The sequence below is a fragment of the Cryptotermes secundus genome, unplaced genomic scaffold, assembly GCF_002891405.2.
Source record: "Cryptotermes secundus unplaced genomic scaffold, Csec_1.0 scaffold401, whole genome shotgun sequence".
Lineage (NCBI taxonomy): Eukaryota > Metazoa > Arthropoda > Insecta > Blattodea > Kalotermitidae > Cryptotermes > Cryptotermes secundus.
The window spans coordinates 1,092,578-1,113,081 of record NW_019731223.1 but is presented as its reverse complement, the minus strand read 5'-3'; the positions used below and the strand labels follow the sequence as shown (position 1 = coordinate 1,113,081).

Here is a 20,504-nt window from a genome sequence, read left to right as displayed (position 1 = left end):
TGTTAGTTACATAGATGTTTAATTATTTGCATATATAAATTACAGATTCAAGATTAGTGTTTTTTTAATCTTTTTTAAATAATTTTTATGGTAATTCCTGTTAATGAATTTATGTTCTGCAGTTCTGTACTAATATGAATCATCTGTTTTGTAGCACATCAGCCATGTCCCTCCTGTATGAGTGCATCAATACAGTCATTGCAGGTAATTCCTTAGAATGATTATATATTCTTTCCTTTATTATCACTTGCAACTCATCCTTTACAATCATCTTTCCTTGTTTGTCTTCTTTGAGAGTACAAGCCTTTGGATAGTTGCTGTAGCGCCATTATGTAATATCCACAGTTTAAATGCTAATTGGCCATAAATTTGATCCAGTACTTTTAATCATAATGACTTTAGAATGGGTATAAATGTATAGTTCACAGTGATCTGACATTTATGTTTTTAAATATTGATTACTTATGTGTGATACTGGAATAAGGCCCTATTGTACATGTACAAGGGAGAGTCAGTAAATAGGCCACATATGGATGTAAAACAGCTGTCATGAACATGTTTCTGTGTGTATCAACTAAGCAGCAGCAGCACAGTCCAGCTTCATGACAGTCTAGGTAACAGACACATGCGCATGTTCAGAGGTTGGTTTCAGTAGTCAAATTGGTGGCCATGTTTGAGGAGTGTATTACCGAAAAGCAGCATTCTTTGTGGGCAAAAGGACTCGATGCAAAGGATATTCATAAAAAATGTTTCCTGATGATGGTGGGAAGTGTTTTTCGCGTAAAGCATTTCACAGCTGGGTTGAGATATTCTCAAGGACATTCAAAAGTCGCAAATGGTATCAGTGTTTGTGGAGGATATATTGAGAAATCAGTGCTTTTTCCAGGGTCAGTCATCACCTGTTTTATATCCACTTGTGACCTATTTACTGCCTCTCCCACATACTTCAGTGTGTTTAATTTTGTGGCTGCTTGTTATTCTACTACAAGTAATAGAGACTTTGCTGCACTGTATTTAGGGTGAGTCCTCTGGTTTGCAGCCATGAGAAGTCTAGAATGTCATTGCTATCTTTTTGGCACTTCCATACATTTATTTTAAAAGTCGTTGGGAAGGAAGTATTTGTAATTGCCTATTTCATGGTTTCAACATGCAAAACAAGGAAATTAGCAGCACAGCTGCATCTTATTTAGTATTCATGCTTATTTCAGTTGCTTGATAGTCAGTTCTCCAACAAAATATTGACATTTTCTGTTCTTTGACTATACTTTCTAGTTGGTACATGTTAGCACAATGTAATGTGATAACTGATTGGTCTGGTTACAGTTCTGATCTCAATTTCTTCAGGAATGCCAAACCATAGTGCATCAATACAGGTGAGTTACTTGAGGTATTTTCATTTGAATAAAGTATTTGGGCTTTTTTGAATACATTTGCCTGTACACACATTTCATTAGGTAGGATCTGCAGTTAGTCTTTTTAAAAGGTGTTGTGTAAATTTAATCCATGGGGGTGAAATTACACTACTTACAACAGAATACTGTGGAACCATAATAGAACAAGCATCTCTTATAACAATATTATATTTATAATGAGAAGAAACAAAAACACCATCAATTTCTTAATATTATATATATGGAAAAATCTTTTGTAAAATGAGCACATTTTTCTGAACTTTTGTCACGATGAGGGATTTATAGCCAGCCAGGACTTCTTTTTTGACAACTACGTGTGTGAAGTGTTATTTCAAGTCCACATCCCAAGCTGCTTATATGTAGCACTTAATAAAGGAAACATTAAAACACACCTTGTTCCTCTGCCTTTTTTAAGAAAATGAATACCATGGTTGGCAAAGGATCCTCAGAAATATTAGATTATAGAAAACAAGCCAAACTGCAGTGGTTACAGGATCCAAGTAAAATAAATTATGATAATCTGAACAGTATAAGACAGCTGGCACGTGAAGCTGACAAACTTGTCGCCATCTTTGAGCCGATTGTCTAGAGAAAATGTGGGAGCTTCAACGTCTCACAGCCCTATGGGCCTTCACGGCCTGTTAACAGGGATAGCGTTACCTTATAAGAAAGAATTGCCTGATCAGTGGAAAGAATCTGTTATGTACCAATTTACAAGATGGGTGATAAAGCTGACTGTAGTATTTATCAAGGGATATCACTCTTATCAGTTTCATACAAAATTTTATCCAGTATCCTTCTCCCAATGTTAAGACCATATACATATGATATTATTGGGGATCATAAGTGTATGTGTGTGTGTGTGTCTAAGGGGTGGGCCATAAAATCTGGCCCTTACACTGACCTTCAGTGGTCTGTTTTCATAAGTGTAGGTTTTGATGTAACAGATCACATGCTGATCAGATTTTTTTTTTTTGGTCAATACTGGGGAAAAAGTGGGAGTACAGTGGGATAGTACATCAGCTATTCATAGACTTCAAGAAAGGCTCTGCTTCAGATAAGAGGGAAGTATTGTACAGTATTCTCTCAGAGTTTGGTGTACCCATGAAACTAGTTAGGCTGATTGAAATGTTTTAAGTGAAATGTACAGTAAAGTGTATATAGGTAAAGTTTCTATTCTGTTACTGTTGTATATGCCTCAGTGGAAGAAGTTGAGTGAGGAGGCCAAGGACACACTTCCACAAGTCTATTGCATCAGTCTGCCATGTGACTCCACACTGTAAACATACATTGTTTTTACATGAGTGCTTTTTTGACTTTGTGTTATGTTTTGTCAGCAATGGATGACAGAATTGAGCAGCATGTCAGTATCAAGGTTTGCGTGAAACTTGGTTAAACTGCTACTGAAACCCTTGAAATGCTTTGTGAGGCTTTGGGTGAGCTTTTGGATAGCATTCACATTTCAGGGCCAGTTGAGTGTCAGTTGATGATGAATGTTCAGGGTGACCAGTCAACAGCAAAATAATGGAAAATGTTGAAAAAATTTGAGAACTCATCCACAAAGACTGTAAAAATCCATGGGCTTGTAGACACCTTTGAGATCAGTGATGGAGTTTGCCAGGCGATCTTAACAGAAAATTTCCCATTATTATTACTAACACTGCAGTCTCTCAGATTGTTGCAGTAATAACCTTAATATTACCTGAATGCTTGAACCAATCTTCATGAAACTTGATACATATATCAGGCAGTCTTAGGCCATCTAAACAGTGTACTTCATAAATCCCATCAGTATTACCAATGCTGCAGGCTCCCAAATTGTATTGTTTTATTGACTTCATTATGCATACATACTGAAGTTTTCTTTCTGGTCATTGTATCATATATTCAAATTACAGTGAAAGGAAATTAGGCAGTTAGTTCTTTCCAGAAGTCTTTTGGTTTTCATTAATAGCTGTACTACTGGTTCTTACTAGGGAATACTAGTTTTGTGTCCTGTGCTTAAGCATTTCTAGTTTCTGATGGTAAGCATTGGTAGGAATGGATTTCAGGTTTTTGTTGTGGTGTTTATTTATTTATGAGAACTGAAAGTAACAGCACATTCCTTACATAAAGTGTGTCATGACATTTTGGAGCATTTCTGCAGGAATTTGCTATGAGTTTCATGCACATATTCCTTGCAGAGTCTTCTGTGGTATAAGATCAACTGTGATATGAATGACTGTTTAGGAACTCCGTTAACAATTTATTTGACACTGACAAATCTGGAGATCGAGCTGGCCATGACACATCTCTAAAGCATCAAGTAATTCATGCTTGAAAGCTTTTACATAGAAGATCCATATATGATTTCACACTGTGGAAAGTTGCTCCTTTTGGTAACAAACATCTCCTGTGACTGTCACTGCTAAAGTAGTTTCAGGCTCTAGAAGAAAGGCTCTAGAATATGAAACAATGAATCAACATACTCAGTTGTGACCTTTAACAAATAATATTGTTACTCATGCAGTTCATGAATATTTTCAATTTTCCAGTAATGGTAATCTTGCTTATTTATGCCATCTTTATGTGAAATTGGCCATCAGTCAGGAAGAGCTTTGTTAACAATTTCTGGTGCTGTCTGCTGCAACTCGAAGTACGTACAGAATTACAAACAATTGTATCCCCTGCACTTAATTCATGAACAGTGATCATTCTATATGTATTAAAATAAATTCAGTGGAGAATTTGTTGAAATGTATGCTGTGACAGACTGAGCTAAACAAGGTAGTATGGTGTCCATCTGGTCATTTAAGACTGAATATTTTATGTGTGAACTTGGTCTTTGTTTTCAGGCATGTGGAGAGCTCAAGGTGGTTTTTTGTCTTTCACAGAGTTTTTAGTATGGAACTTTGTGACCCATTCTTTGTTAATGTTCTGGCATGACACATTACAAACTCCAAAATTCCATTGTGTTTAAATTATTTTGATCCAATTGCATGCTAGATAATCTCCCAAACCTTTTCTTCAGTATTATGCTTTACTTAGAGTTGCTTCACATCCATAGTTACTACCTAGAAACAGTCTTTCGATTGTTTCTGACAGGCCCACAAAAGTTGACCTTGACGACATTTTTAATATTAAATCTGTAGTGTGTGCATCTGTTCATAATATTTGTCCTTTTTTTCCCCTAGCTTTGTGTGCAGAAGCTGCGAATACTTATTGAAGACTCAGATCAGAATTGTAAGTTTTCTATACTGAAATTTAGAATTATGTTACATGCTATTAATTACAAATTCAGGGAATAAATAATAATGGATGTATAGTTAATCCTTATTAAATTTTTATATGTAAAATTTTTCTTATATCCATGTCTCTTCCATGAGGCAAAATCCTCAAGGTGTGTGTGGTCTTTTCAGTTTTCCATATTCTTACTTACTGTTCATGATAATGGTTTTGAATATTTTGAAGCTCCATATTATATTTGTCATGGCTATGTTCTTGTATCTTGACTTGAAATGTCTCTCACTCTTTTTCTATGTTGCATTGATTTCATCCATGTTTTATTCTCCATTTGCTGTGTTTTATCGTCATTTTGTTTTGCAGCAGAATTTTTCTTAATGGTATTTACAGTTTATGTTGCTCTTCTGGTGTTGCTGAATATCTGTCTACCTGAATATGTGAACCTTGACCATGCTAGTTTCATCATACACTCTTTACACCCTGTCTTCAATTTTTTGTTGTTTCCTGTTTTGTGCCATATTTTCTCATGTTGTCATTTTCATAATTGTTTTGTTGGCCTTCTGCAATTTTCCATATCATACTTTGTTCTTTATTTCTTCCTGTAAAATCAGTGTATTCATGAATATTGTGTTGTGGGAAAATAGTACTCTTAACAGTTATATGTTTTGACATGCAAAGCGTGTGTGTGTGTGTGTGTTTTTTAAATTCGCTTAGTGGGGGGTGGAGTCCAACCAGGTCCACTCGGCACAGCTGCCACTGGTTGGCCTGTTGTAGCCTGCCCTGGGTGATTATGATGATGGAGAATTTGATGGAATGAAGATTGGCAAGGGAAACGAAAGTACTCGCCCTATTGCCACTTTGTCCACCACAAATCCCACTTGACCAGACCCGAGATCGAACCCAGGCTGCTGCTGTGGCAAGCCAGCGGCTAACCGCTTGAGCTATGGCGCGTCCTTATGTATGTGTATTACACCGACACTGCTATTATTACTAGTTACATAACACTCGTTCTCATTTATCAGTCCTCCCTGTTTCCGCATTGAAACCTCCCAACAAAATTTGTATGTAGTGCTTAGGGAGTTGATAGAGTTCATGTTCTAGTTCTCAGAGGAACTGCCCTTTGTATCATCACATTTATTTTAGTTTGGGCTTGTGCCTTCAAAGCAGTATCAAGAGTGACCTCCTGGTGTTATATGTGACATTCTACTAACAGGGGCTACCCTCTGAAATGCTGATATGGTTCCATTATGTACGATAGGATATCCTGTTTCTGAATAATGATCATCATTCTGATTTCCATGAAAAAATGAACAACTGTCTGCTGGATCAGTGCTCATCTGACCTACACTGATCCCATCATACCTGACATATGTGGTTTGAGGTTCTGACAGTGGTGGCTATGAAAAATTTTGTCTTCAGCATTATAATGCTGTGTAGTCCACTGAGAATCAGCTGTAGACTTTGAGCGCACTACACACCATTATAATTTAGAAGCCAGAACTCCTCAGATCTGGCTTATAATTTGCTAATTTCATTGCTTTTGTGAATTGCTCTGTATAAACTATACATTCAAAGTTTCAAATGTCAAGTCTGTTTTCCACTGCACAGGTTATTCCAGAAAATTAAAATTGAACCTGTATAACATTTTGTAACATTCCTGCTTTTTAACAGTGAGAGTTGTTAGCCCCCTGCCAAGTCCCAAGTCTTTCAGCTATCCACAGCTGTTTGTTCATTATATTTGCAGGTAACTTCCTGTCTAGGTTGTTGTTAAATCAGATAAGTTTAAGTTGTCCATGTGCACCTGACAGAAATAAGGTGGTTCATATGAAAGAGAGGTTTGTGGATGGGAATTGCATTAAATTGTTGCAGGCTATGATACAGGTGTGGTTGTGCTGAAAGTTTTGAATATTCATGTTCTGTATTATCAAATTTCTTGAACACCTGAAAAACTGTTACCTGTTCATTGAAGATTCTGTACTGTCTGGTAATTTCCAATAAACTTAGCACTATATATATATATATAAGAATGTGATATACCCTGTGTTACAGTGTGGAGATTTAAAAACATTGGCCTAGGATTTATAAAAACCTTGTGTTTTTCTTCAGTGAAGTACCTGGGGCTTCTGGCTATGTCGAAGATACTCAAAACACATCCAAAGTCAGTGCAGGCTCACAAAGACCTCATTATGCAGTGTCTAGATGACAAGGATGAGTCAATCCGCCTTCGCGCTCTTGATCTCCTCTATGGCATGGCAAGTATATAATGGAATATTCAGAACATGCCATGGCTTCGCAGAATGTAAGAAAGCTTGACTTGTCCTTTGTGAAACATGCAAGATATGGCAGTTTATAAGTTCTTGCTTACACAATTTGAACTATTGTATTGCAATGTAAATAGGAATTATATTTTTAAATTATATAATTAGTGTCACTAAAATTGTGTTGAAAACTGATGTGCAGACAGGTAATTACATGGTAAGGATACACAGGTAATTTCTTTTAAAATTTGATATCAAATTGTGAATATTTCAAATACTGATAGTATGTGTTGAACATTTTATGTAATTTTGTGTTACCAGCAATTCTGTTTCCTTGGCACCATTTCAGCTGCAACCTACTGTTGTGTTATTTTAATGTAAACAATTTATATGTGCTTCTCTGTCCACATAATTTGTCACTTTAACTTGTTTCCATGCAGTTTTGATGATGTGTGAACTTGTGGTGTATCTGTGTTACTAATGCTGTTTCAGAATCCGAAATTAGTATTGTAGGTGACATAGACTGCTTCCTGTGGAGTCTTCACAGTGAGCAGAACTTTGTTTGTGGGTTACATATGAGCACCGTGCTTCACTTCTTAATTTGAAATCTATACGCTTGAATTCAGAATATGGATTTGCTTTCCACTTACGACCACTTGAGACTGGATAAGGAAATCATGCAGCAATTACATGCTGAGTCCTCTCCATTCATTGGTCTCTCAAGCAGTATTTCCATTATAATGTCTTCTGTCATCTGTCAAAGTCTTATCAGTTCACACAACATATTCTGTGCCTGTATGAATACAGTTATAGTCACTATGAAAGGTATAAGCTTTTCATTGAACCCAGAGTTTTTGGCTTTAGGAATAATGATAGCCCTTTCTTTGATAATGCAAAGAGAGGAAAACAAACAATGTAACAGCACCAGTATACCCACCAACCTAGGAAAGCAAAAATTGACTGTGTAAGATTTGAGGTTCTCACAGCTGAAGAGTACTATCTTCTGGGATATAACGCCATGTAGTCCACTGTAAGTCAGCTGATATTTTGGAGGAACATACCACCTCCATCTTCAGGGTAGAATAAGCCAAGCAAGATACCAGGGTGAAAGCAGGCAACAAGCCAAGTCACTTGCTTTCATGCTGGTATCTTGCTCAGCATATTCTTCCCTGGAATCGATATGTTCCTCTGAAATGTCAGTTGACCTCCAGTGGACTCTGGGATGTTATATCCCAGAAGATAGTTGGTGCAACTGAAAATAACATATTACAAAATGAAAAATACAGATTTGTGTGTCAAGTTGCATATATCAATTAAAGAATTTGGGTTGTGAATGAATGTGTTGGCCAAACAGGATGCCATTTTAAAAGTAGATACAAATACAGTAATATACAAACTCAGTCTAGACAAACCACTGTAGTTCAGTTTATGCACAGTATATTTTGAATACAAGTGGTCATTATGGTAAGTTAAGACACATTGGAAATTTTACGGATTAAGAAGAAAGGTATGCATTTAAATGTATTAGAACGATACTGTATTTGCATAAGTATAACAAAGTATATACATCAGAATTATACCTTTTTAATGATAAATACTTCTATGTCTTTGGTGTCATCTAGTTACCTGGTTACCCTAGTGCAACAAGAGACTAGGTCTATGATGACAGGCACAGAGGAACCAAGCTAGAGGAGACAAGTGGCTGATTGCAGACAATTGTGAATGTCTGTAAACAGTTATAGATGAGCTACAATACATGTCATGATGTCTTGTATTGATGTAGACAGAAAAAAGTAATCTAAAATGATTTACTTACCTTTGTGTCTTGATATAAAGGAAATATTTTTAGACATACAATTTTTTGTGTCTAATGTCAGCAATGACATGTATCATAAAGACAGGGAAATTCTACAGGTTAATGACATCAATTACTCTTTACTTTAAATCCGAAAACTCACGGAGGACGTTTATTGGTATAATTTGTATAAGAACTAGGGAGAAAATGTCATTGTGACAGATGGAAGTACTCATACATGGTAGATGTTACAGTCGGTTCATGCAAGATCTGTATGGATGGAAGATTATGTGTATTATGATGCAGGTATCTAAGAAGAATCTCATGGAGATTGTGAAAAAACTGATGGTGCACATGGACAAAGCTGAAGGTACAACCTACAGAGATGAGCTTCTCTCAAAAATTATTCAGATCTGTTCCCAGAATAACTACCAGTACATCACAAACTTTGAATGGTGAGTATTGAACCTTAGTCCAGAGGCTTGTAATTATGTTACTGATGCTTGTACAACTGGATAGGTTATGTAACATTCAATGAAGGATGACTGAATTTCAAGGTGGAAATGATGAGGGGGAAGCTGTCATGGCCTGTTTGCCTGGTAGGGCTAAAGGAAATTATGTCATACCTCAGGATAGTCAATCTCTGGGTTGAGATTTGAATGTGTGACCTTTGGCATACAAAGCAGGAGTCCCAATCACAGCTTACCAGAAATTCCAAATTGGATATGGATGCTTTCTTTTAAGTTCATATTCCTTAACAAAATTCTTGATCATACGTGTTGTCACATACGTATTACATGTATATCATATTCATATCGTCACTGTCATAACTATGCAATAGCATGGTAAACGAATGAAGATGTGCAAAGAGTTACGTGTAAGTTGTTGATTTTTAATCTGGTCATAGGATTCTAAATGTTCATAAAACCGTTTTTTCTTTCTCTCTTTCTCTACCTTTTTTTGTGTAAATGCATAAGATTTCTGGAGTGTTAAGAAGTGAATATTTCTGAATTTATTTTATCATTAACGTATTTTTATTTCCAAATGAGTACTTTTCTTTGTGGACTTTTAAGAGATTATCCATATCTGTATTATTGCACAGTGTATTCTTGATTCTCTGCCTGTGGATTATCTGGTTTCTGGCTTCTTCATTCACCTTTCTTAATACATGTTCACAGCTCTGCATAATGTCTAGTATATTTGATGATCTCTCATCAGCATGAACCAACTTGAGCATTGCTAGACAGATTTTCATGAAATTTTATGACAAGTTATGAGCCATTTCAGCTTTCATCCAAATCAATTTTAATGGACGCTTTCTATGAAAATCTGCATTATCTGTGTGCATTATCTCAAGCATGACTCAGTAATATTCAGCGAAGAGTAAAATGTGTCATACGAAAGATGAAGAGAACAGTAAAATTACATTTAATATTCAATATACTTTTCCATAAGTCGTATGTTATTCAGTATAAATAACCTGGATGCTATGCATACATTTTCAGATTTATTCATTCTGCAACCACTGGTCTACTCATCACACCCAAAGATTACCTTATGATTATTGGTGTATTACTTATTCATAATTTCCCTTTTAGGAGCAGAGATATTGGGAAATATATTGTGTTGTGCCACAACGATTGCAACGCTAAAATTTCTTTCTATATCTTACCGCTACCACCAATTTGTTGTGCCCTGATAGGGGTCAGTGACTGTACTCACCGCCTATCGGACGTCTGTGGATAACTCTTAACCTGTGAGGTGGAAAACATGCTTGCACTAGGGGAATCCACAAATAACTCGAGTACTCACCAACAACAATAAAGTAATATATAATGAAATAAAACACCATTACAACAAACAACCTGTCAATACACACAGAACCTGCAATTGAACCCCTGGTTTTAAATTCCTACATTTAACTGTCCATAATACGCTAAACCTAAATGGCACAAACCAACACTTTTACTTGTAACTTCAAACTCAGTACAAGGAAGACATGCTTCTACTATTTGAAACTCTTCATACAACTGGCAATTATTCTCATTACTTAAATTCTTGTCCACTACTGCTACATGGTTTCTGCCATTACCCGGAGTCCAGTTACTTTCCACAAAAAGAACCAGCAAAGTCAGTCCTAGAAATGTGATAGCCAAGATCATTTGCCTTTTCGTGCAAGATTCTGTCGTTTTATATGTAACAATTGCATAAATGTTGACGAACAAAATATTTAAATGCACGAGCACTTTCACATTTCTTTAAATTACCAAACTCACATGATTAGCATTATCTACAACCTCAAACCAACATACCAGTATAAATACAAATGGCTACCATCCAAACTTAATTACTAAACCAGATGCTGCTATCTAAACCATCCCTCAGTAATTCAGAATTACTCTGTTACACTCCAAGGTTTATACGCTAAAATAGTTTAACCAATTTTATCCTAAGAACCCATTCATCAGCCAAAATCATTGAACCAGAATAATATATTAACAATCATCAGTGATCCGAACACAGGCAAATACTCACGCTCACAAAAGAGGAAGACATGACTCCATTGCGTCTCCTTCCTACCACGCAACTGTTCTGAGCGACTCTTAAAATCAGAGTGTTCGTGGCTCCTCCCGTCCGAGCCCCTCAAAATTCCACATCACTAAAAGCTGCTCGTGCAAAACCCCCAAAGTCAGCAAACTGTGCGGTGGCGAGACTGGCCTCGTGTCGTCACTTCATTGTCAGCAGTTTCTATAGACTGTGCAACTGACACCGGATAGCTAAAGAATGTACGGCGTCTCAACTCTGGCTTCCGGCGGGTTTCCAACTTGTGGTTCACCAAACGTATGCAACTTTATAAAACTTATAATTGCTTTCTAATTAATAACACATAAATTTGACCCCTTGTTAGGATAAAACATACCCATTAATAACATGGGGCACAACAATTGTATTGATCTGTGTGATATTCATATATTCACCTGACAATTATTAGTATTTGATTTAGTCCATGGATTTCAATGCCAGTAACATTCTTTTTCTTAATATGCAGCTGTATGATATAAGAATGTAAGGATTAAAATATTGTAACATGTTTCGTTACTGAAGACGCCTATCAGATTGTTAATTGGTTTATTTAACAACCTACCAGTATCGGCTACAATTAATTACAACGCTGTTGTGGGGTTTCACACTTTATAACCCTATTCGCAATAATCAATTCACTCTGTCCTCAGTAGTCTACACGTATTCGCAGTACGGGAGCTATGTAAGTGTCCCTGTATCACACACTCCCAATTACACACATGCCTGGTTCTTCTTTCCACGATGGCTGCTATATTCCAATTCAACTCATAGGCTACTGCCTTGAGAACTCGCTTCGTAGGCTGCTACACTTTAACTTGTTCACTGCTGACTGGAGAACTGTCTTCGGCCGCTGATACACTTTAACTTCCTTTGGCGGCTGTGTAGTTCCCTTATGTAGTCGCAGTGTTTGCCTGTTACGTAATGAGTACCGCTGTTGCCTGATGACGTTTCGATAGCGGCGTTGCGTGCCATGTCACAGTGCGGAGGGGGGTAGGGAGCGCTGACTCACCCGCCATGTCACCGTGGCCAGAGCTGCCACGTCACTGCTGGGTAGGGAGGGGGTGTCTTCCATTGTGCAACATGTCACAATATATATGCTGTGATGATCAAATCAAGGAGGATTAGTTGGATGGAATATGTATTATATACGGAAGAGCTGAGAAGTGCATGCAAAATTCTACTCAGAAAAGTGTGAAGGAAAGAGACCGTTTTGAAGACTTAGATGTAGATGGGAGAATAATATTGACATGGATCTTAATGAGATAGGGTGGAAAGGCACATGGACTTGTCAGTTAGTTAGTTATGCAGTGCATGAAGTCTGAGTAACACTTTATTGTTAAAGATAACATATATGCTTACATCGTTTTACCACTGTGGAACTTTCTGTGTATACAAATATGATTGAAATATATTTAACTCAAGTATGAAATTTCTGGGTTGTGAAATATGATTATTAGTAATATATGTGTGTGTGAATTGTAACTGCTAGCTGCTGCAGGTTGGATCAGAGAGTGAAAATCGTGTAGCTGCCTACAAGTTCAGATATGTTAATTATTTGTTATTGTTATTGCTGTTCTGTCTAAATATTGGCCTGTGTGCTGAGTAAAGAATCATGAGCATTGACTGTATGTCTTACCCAGTAGCAAAAATGCAGATGAAGAAGAGTAAAATAACACAGAATTTTTAGAAACTTGCAGTACATTACAGCTGTTACCTATAGTTCTTTCTGATGCCTATGAATGCTGGATAAACGTAATATGCTGCAGTCCTGTTCTGTTTGTTTTATCAGGATATAACAGTTGACCTGAAATCATCAGCATTTAATATTGGCATGGGGAGGTCAACCTCCAGTTGCCCCAAGCCCTGACCACTACTTGGTCTATTATGCTCCCCTATTTTCATTACGACCTTCGTAGGAACCATCAGTGCTAGAGACAGAACCTGTTTGATTGCGGCCATACTAATATCATATTATATTTAAGCATCCTGTTACACTCTATACAATATATGACACAAACTCCGTCCGAAGTGCAACAATTTATTGTAGTTCTTTCATCTTCATTTCTTCTACACAGTGTACACAGTATACTAATATCATGCGGCTCTGGCCATGTAGAGCTGAAGGTCATCATTCTCTGCCCAGAAGCTGGTCATTGACAGTGCATGGTAGGAGGATCCATCCTCCTTTCCATATCTTCTACGTATAGCATTATCAGAAAGGTGCATCACAAAAAGAATAATCGCTAGTTATCTAATTATATTCATCCTTGCATTTTACTTCTTTATTATGCACAAAGTAGAACAATTTCGTCTATACTCGAGTTGTTTATAGTTGAAAGTGGCTACTTTAAGTGCAATAGTGTCTAGCACAATGTATTGGATTTGGTGTATGCAAGCACTGTGAATGAATCATATAGCATTTTATATATACCATTGTGGGGGACGCGCAGTAGTGTAGTTGGTTGAGGCTCTATCCTACAAACTGGAAAGTCATGGGTTCGAGTCCTAATGAGGTGGATTTTTTTCAGTTTACCTAATTCTTCAAGCCACACTATGGCCCTGTGGTTGACTCAGCCAATAACAGAAATGAGTACCAGGAATCCTCCTCGGGTGTAGAGGGCAGCCGGTGTGTAAGGGTGACAACCTTACCGCCATCTGTCAGCTGATTGTCTAGAGAAAATGTGAGAGCCTCGACATCTCACAACCTTATGGGCCTTCACTACCTGTTATGGGGTTATGTGTACCTTATATATATATATATCATTGTGTTGTGCATCTGTGCCTTTATTCACTGGACATCGTTAACAGTAACAAAAGTGTGAAGACTTATTCTATGTTATGAGATTTATGAAAGTAGGTCCTTTCCTAAATACTTTGAATCATAGTTGTTTTTAACTACATTGTTTTGTAAGTAACATATGTAATTCTCATTTCAGGTATGTGAGCGTGTTGGTAGAATTAACACGCATGGAAGGTAGTCAGCATGGATCACTTGTGGCATCTCAAATGCTGGATGTTGCAACACGAGTGCAAGCTATCAGGCAATTTGCTGTCCAGCAGATGGCTTTGCTTATAGACAGTGCACATTTATTAACAGCTCAGAGTTCTACAATGTCACAAGTTCTCTATGCAGCAGCCTGGATAACTGGAGAGTTCTCTCAGTAAGTCTGCAATTAGCTTCTCATCACTATTGATGGTGTTAACAAAATGTGAATTTGTGAAAATACATTCCTTAAATCTAACACCTTGGGTAAGTGTATGGAAATTTAAGTCCCCATGTCACTGTTGGTATTGTAATAGGGGAAAGGAGGTGACATGTCAAACAGTATAAAAATTTTCTACTTCACGAAGCCATTGCGTAACTCTGATTTGCCTTTTATTCCTCCATGTATAATGATTAAGAGTATTGTGAACAGCAAAGGTTGCAGGCAGAGGAGCAGGTAAGTGTTGAGTCCTGTATTTCATAACGTAACAGAAAGAGATATCATTTTCATGAAGTACAACCCCAGCTGATGTCAGCAGGAAATTAAGTGGAGAAGAAGCATGAAGAATTTTGAATTAACGTACCAGGTCATGTAGCCGAAAGAATCACGTGTTAATGAAACACAAACTCATCTGTTACCAGGAATGGAAAAAGAGAAACCATGCATGAGAATCACAGTCCATGACACCTAAGTAAATATCAGACAGGGAACTGTTAAATTCCACCGTATTCAAACTAATGCAGCTGTATGACCAAAATGAAAGATGTTTTTTTTATCCTTACTGTAGCATCAGAGAAACCAAGAATTTCCTGATACTTACTTCCCTTTATTTTGCTACTGTGGGATGAATAAGTGGCAGAGGAAACTGATTACATCATTTATGTGACCTTTATTGAAAATTGGCAGCAGTTGTATGAGAAAATAGACATCCCATCAGACGCTGAAATTTTCAGTTTCATCTGCATTGAGAGAAACAGTCATTTTCCAAGAAGACATCATACAGAGTGTTTAAGAAGAGAGAGGAAGAAACAGAAACAAATGGCATTGATGGGGATAAGAATGAAGATGTGTGAAGAGGAACAGCAGAAACTATGCAGGCTTTTGGAAGCAATGGACATGATCTGTAGTGTATGACTTGTTAACATGAAAGGATGTGCCAGGTCTCATCATTTAATGATGCCATTCACAAGTATGAGAAAATTCATTTTCAAAGCAAATTGTTCAGAAGAAAATTGCAGACATTTTTTAAATCCAAAATCATCAGCAATTAGACTTACAAACTGCAAGCAGTATGTTCCCTCTTGAATAAAATAGTTTGTTTAATTATATTAATATATTTTGACATTAAGGGTGAAAGCCAGAACAGTGGAACAAGTAGAAGTGGCCGTTGCTAGGCAGAAGCATGGTAACGCATTTTCACGGCAACAGTTAAACATGCTACAATAGAGGAGCTGTTGGAAATGGTATTTCTGTGCAGCCTGTGCTAAAGCTATATGGCAAGGACCAAATCCAGATTGTGTGTGTGTGTCTCAGTGAGAGAGTTGCTTCACTCCCAGAGTTGTGAGATATGCAGAACTTGGAGCCAAGAGTGACTGCTGGTGAGGGTCAGAAGCAATTTACCTGACCTGACTGACCACAGGTAGGTGAGTGAGAGTTGTGAGACAGAGGAATATGGTCATATAACCTGCAGGGCTTGAAGCCAAGAACTTCTGTGCTGGCAAAGGCCAGCAGCAAATTATCTGACCAGATCAGTTAGTTGTGTGTGTGTGTACATGAGAGAAAGAGAGTTGCAGTCAAGTGGCCATTTAGTAAATAAGTCCCTGTTTGAGTCACACAGTTGTAGTCAGTCACTTTCTCTCATCAAATAGGGAGCCCTTTTTCAAAACGCATAAAAGTCTTGGAAGGAAGAAACATGTTATAAGGTTGACTGTGTTGGCAAGGGGCAACAGTAATTTATCTGACCTGACCCAATTGAAGTTAGTTGTGAGTCAACTCTCATACATAGTTGGTGCTTAGCTGTGAGCACAGAAGTAGAGGAATCTCCTTTGTTAGAAGCCACTATCTAGCAATGACTAGTGAAGACATAACAAACTCAGAAGACTTAGTTTGTGCTGTAAGGAATTTATAGACTGTGTAAATTAGTGAGTCTCATAGTCATTGATAGTTATGTGTTACAAGAGTCCACTAAATCTTATTACCAGTCCAAACCCCATGTGAAGTCACTAACACATGACAATATGATACACAGCATTTTAAAACTTGTTTTGTTACTTCTTAATTCTGTCCTGTTTACAGGTACCTGACAGACCCCCAGTCAACACTTGAAGCCATGTTGCGTGGGCGTGTCTTTGCCTTACCAGGAGATATTCAGGCTGTTTATGTACAGAACATTCTCAAACTCTTCACTAACATCCTCAGTCACACAGAGGAGCATCAGGACATTGAAAGAATCAATAAGGTGATCATGCATCTTGTAACAGTATAAACACCAAAATTTATATTAATGCAGATGATTTTGCCTTTATTGGCCTAGCACATTCTTCTAATAGTAACTCTCTAGACTTGTGTTTTTGGGGTGCTTGGTTCAAATCTAGGCTGGGAGNTTTTTTTTTTTTTTTTTTTTTTTTTTTTTTTTTTTTTTTTTTTTTTTTTCCCCCCCCCCCAATGTTCCTTCTTCGGGTAATTTCTGGAATGGTGCGTTGATTAGGACATCACTTCTTCCTTTCAAATCCTTTTGATTCCGTCATTCACCAGCCATCCTACCATTCAGTGCTTTGTAGTTTTAAGATATTGACACCATCATAAAATAAACCACTGGCCAGTGAGTTGGCCTAGAAGGAAATCCCAATTCTTCTGATATATATATTTGGCCAAATGGGACTAACAAAATATATTGAATATACCTAATCCTTCCAGCCACATTATGACCCTGGGGTTGACTCAGCCTCTAACAGAAATGAGCACCAGGAAGATTCCTGGGGGTTAAAGGGTTGCAGGCATGTAAGGCTGACAACTTACTACCATCTGTCAGCTGATTGTCTGGAAAAAGTGGGAGCCTTGACCTTTCACACCCCCGTGGGCCTTCATGGCCTGTTACATGGACAGCTCTACCATTTATAACTGCTTTCCACTGCATGCAAGATGACCTGAGACCAGAGAAAATGAAGTTCATAACAAAAATATGAATAACACGCTTTCAGCCTGTTGAATTTTGGCTTTTGAAACTGTAAATACTTTGAGTTCAACTAAAATTTGTTTATCATTATGAGAGTGTGATTCGTTTGGTTTACAAATGCACGGATTTCGTTTAATGTCAAAATGCTTATTCACTGCTTAAGTATATTGAGAAGTTTGTGACTTAATTGCAATCAGACATATTTGTAAAAATGAAATTTATTTTCAGAGCTGAAATTGATACATAGCATAATGAATGCAATGTAAGCAAGAAATAGGCTCTTACATTGTAAAATCTTGCTATATTCCTGAAAGTGGATGTAATATTGTCAGATAGCACTGTGGGACTGTAAGTGCTGAGTAGTCTGACTACACTTTTATCATTGCTTTTTATTTGTCAAGAATAGGTGAGAGATAAACAGTTAACAGTATTATTTTTTTAATGTAACATGTTTGTAGGTATTAATTGATTTGGCACACAGTATTGACATTATCATACGTTTTACAGCTGTGTGACATGATAGCAGAGAATTTGCCACAGTTTGTGTCAAGTGCAGATCTAGAAGTCCAAGAACGGGCTAGCTCAGCTCTGCAACTTGTGCGGTATTTACAGAAACAAATTAACAAAGGTGAACTTGGAGTAGCTACAGAGTTGACAGCATGGTTTGCTGGAGAATTGAATCCTGTGGCTCCTAAAGCTCAGAAGAAAGTTCAAGTTCCCGAAGGGTAAGCAAAAATATTGTGTTTTTTTCTAATGTTAGCTTTGAGAAGTGATTTGGTCAATGTATGGTGAACAAATGATGTCCTGGTATGAAATATTAAAGTTGTAATGTAGGGTGAAGAATGGTAGTGAATCCTGGAAAGTTGACCTGCACATTATGCAGCCTGGAACGTCACAGAGTTAGGCCAGTATGGGACACATGCAGGATTTGGTGCACTCTGATGATCAGTAAAAATTTTTGTTGGTAGTTGCATCATTGTTTTCAGTAAGCATCAGAATGTACAGCAAATACCTCATATGAGGAATTATGATGCAGGAATGGTCTGATGCTAGCTTAAGAATCAGAAGTGGGCCTATTACTGTGGCAGAGAATGATCCAGACTTTTTCTGGACAATTGTCATGGGTGATAAAGCTTGGTGTATCATGTATGAGGTGCAATCAGAAAGTTCCCAGACTAGGTCAAAAAAGAAATTCTGGCAAAACCCTCATCTTCTGTATTTCTGTCTGTACTTTACATTGAATGTATTGTAGCATGTAGACCTTTTCCTAAGTAATGCCTGTGTAAACAATGCCCACTGCTAGGCAGTGACTGCAGAATTTTAAGATATATAGCAGCTGTTACTGAGTAACAGCTTCACAAACAAACATGTTCCCATGGCAGCAGTTTAATGAATGGGACAAGTTTAGAGTTCAGTCAGTTGTGAGATATTCGTTAGCTGGGAAGGATGTGAGGAGAAGATATGGGTGGAATCCATTACCAGGAAATGACTATTGAAGACAAAGAAGACTATATGTGTGCTGCAGTTAAATGATCTGTATAGAATGTTTAAACCAGTGAGGCTCCTATAATTATGAGTTGTGTATATAAGTGATCAGTAAATCTAAGTACCAATTCAAATCCTGTCTATAGTCATTGCTTCACAGTCACAGAGAAGAAATAACCACCTTCAGGTGGTTTCTCATAGAAGATGTATATACTGCTTGTAAAATAGGCAGCCTTTGAAGATCTCAAGTGAATTGTCAGTGCATGCATCTCTGAAGGGCTAATGACAATTTATGGTTAGGGCAGGAAGTTTGTTACTTACACACTTATGTGGGTCCATGTGCATACTCATGCAGACCCTACATTGTGTCAGTGTGATCATCATTATCTTGAGACCACTGAAAATATTGACATGTTCCTTTTGGCATGTCCACCACCATCTGTGGAGTTACAGGCTGGAAAGCCACTTTTCTTTTCTATAAATCCACACAAAGCATTGTCGGCATTGTCTAGTCTTGTTTGACTTGTGGCAGGTCTCTTTTAAGAACCCACAGACAGCACCCATTCTGTCTTTATGTTTACCATGTTTGAAACAATCTCATTCAATCCCGTTCTGTAATTACTGAAGTAAGGCAGTGAATTGAGAGGAATTGAATTAGGTTGGGCAGGCACATCAAATACATGTCATAAATATGTTGGGCTCCAGCCTAGGTGATTACACATTCACAAGTAGTTCATTGTCTGAAAAATGGAACATACTGAGAAACAAAGAAGGCTGATCCTTGTGCACCATATAACCATAGGTAGGTGAATATAACAATTTTTTCCTTGGCCAACACTTATGCAGCACTTTCTTTCAGTGAGATTGCATAGTCCCAAAAGCACAAATATTTCATCAACATTAAGTACAGACCATTTCTGCAAGTAAGATCCCAGAAAGGGAGACTGTGTGGAGAGCAGTCATAGTATTTGATGGAAATGTACGTATTTCTACAGTGTCTGACTGGTTGCATAGTAATACACATCCTTCCAATTTAAAAAAAAATGCTACTTATTTTAATGCAGAGACAAGGAGGTAGCAAGTTGCTGTGCTAGCATAGAGTCCCATCATAGAGATCACAGAATTTATGTTTAGACCATGCATAGTCAGAATGGATTAACTCAGATTGCATTGCCACATCTGTCAGTGAGTATGAAATCACAGTAATAGGAGAGAAGTGGTGGCCTTTACTATAGATTTATGGAATTTGCATTGTAATGGTTATATATTCCACAATCCCTGATTTATTTCATGAGTGGATGGAACATGATTTGCCTCATGTTCTGTTCCATAGACTGGATCTTGACATGTGGATTAATGACCCTCCATCTGAGAGCTCGGAGGATGAGGACATGGCCGGAGTAGGAGGACCTGACATATTTGTTAAGGCTAACAATTTGACAGATGGAATGTATGGTGAAAATAACCACAATAAAGAGCTGGAATTAACGGAGGAAGAGTTGGAAAAGGTAAGTGTTTAGGCTCTAGTAGTTACAGTACAGTGAGATGTCTATAAAATCAATATTGGAGTGACAGAAGTTTCAAATTTGT

At 37.5% G+C, this 20,504-nt stretch overlaps 1 protein-coding gene across 2 annotated transcripts in view; it reads left to right on the top strand.

The window, feature by feature from the left end:
- Window positions 1–20,504, top strand: part of LOC111866510 (AP-3 complex subunit delta-1) — a 61,117-nt gene that overhangs the window by 18,086 nt on the left and 22,527 nt on the right. For both annotated transcript variants that reach the window (XM_023855520.2, XM_033752279.1), the window contains 9 exons: window positions 155–204; window positions 1,324–1,373; window positions 4,586–4,634; window positions 6,741–6,886; window positions 8,994–9,142; window positions 14,207–14,431; window positions 16,550–16,712; window positions 17,937–18,154; window positions 20,248–20,422. In XM_023855520.2, the coding sequence (XP_023711288.1) occupies window positions 155–204; window positions 1,324–1,373; window positions 4,586–4,634; window positions 6,741–6,886; window positions 8,994–9,142; window positions 14,207–14,431; window positions 16,550–16,712; window positions 17,937–18,154; window positions 20,248–20,422 (1,225 nt within the window). The remainder of the gene's footprint in view (window positions 1–154; window positions 205–1,323; window positions 1,374–4,585; window positions 4,635–6,740; window positions 6,887–8,993; window positions 9,143–14,206; window positions 14,432–16,549; window positions 16,713–17,936; window positions 18,155–20,247; window positions 20,423–20,504) is intronic.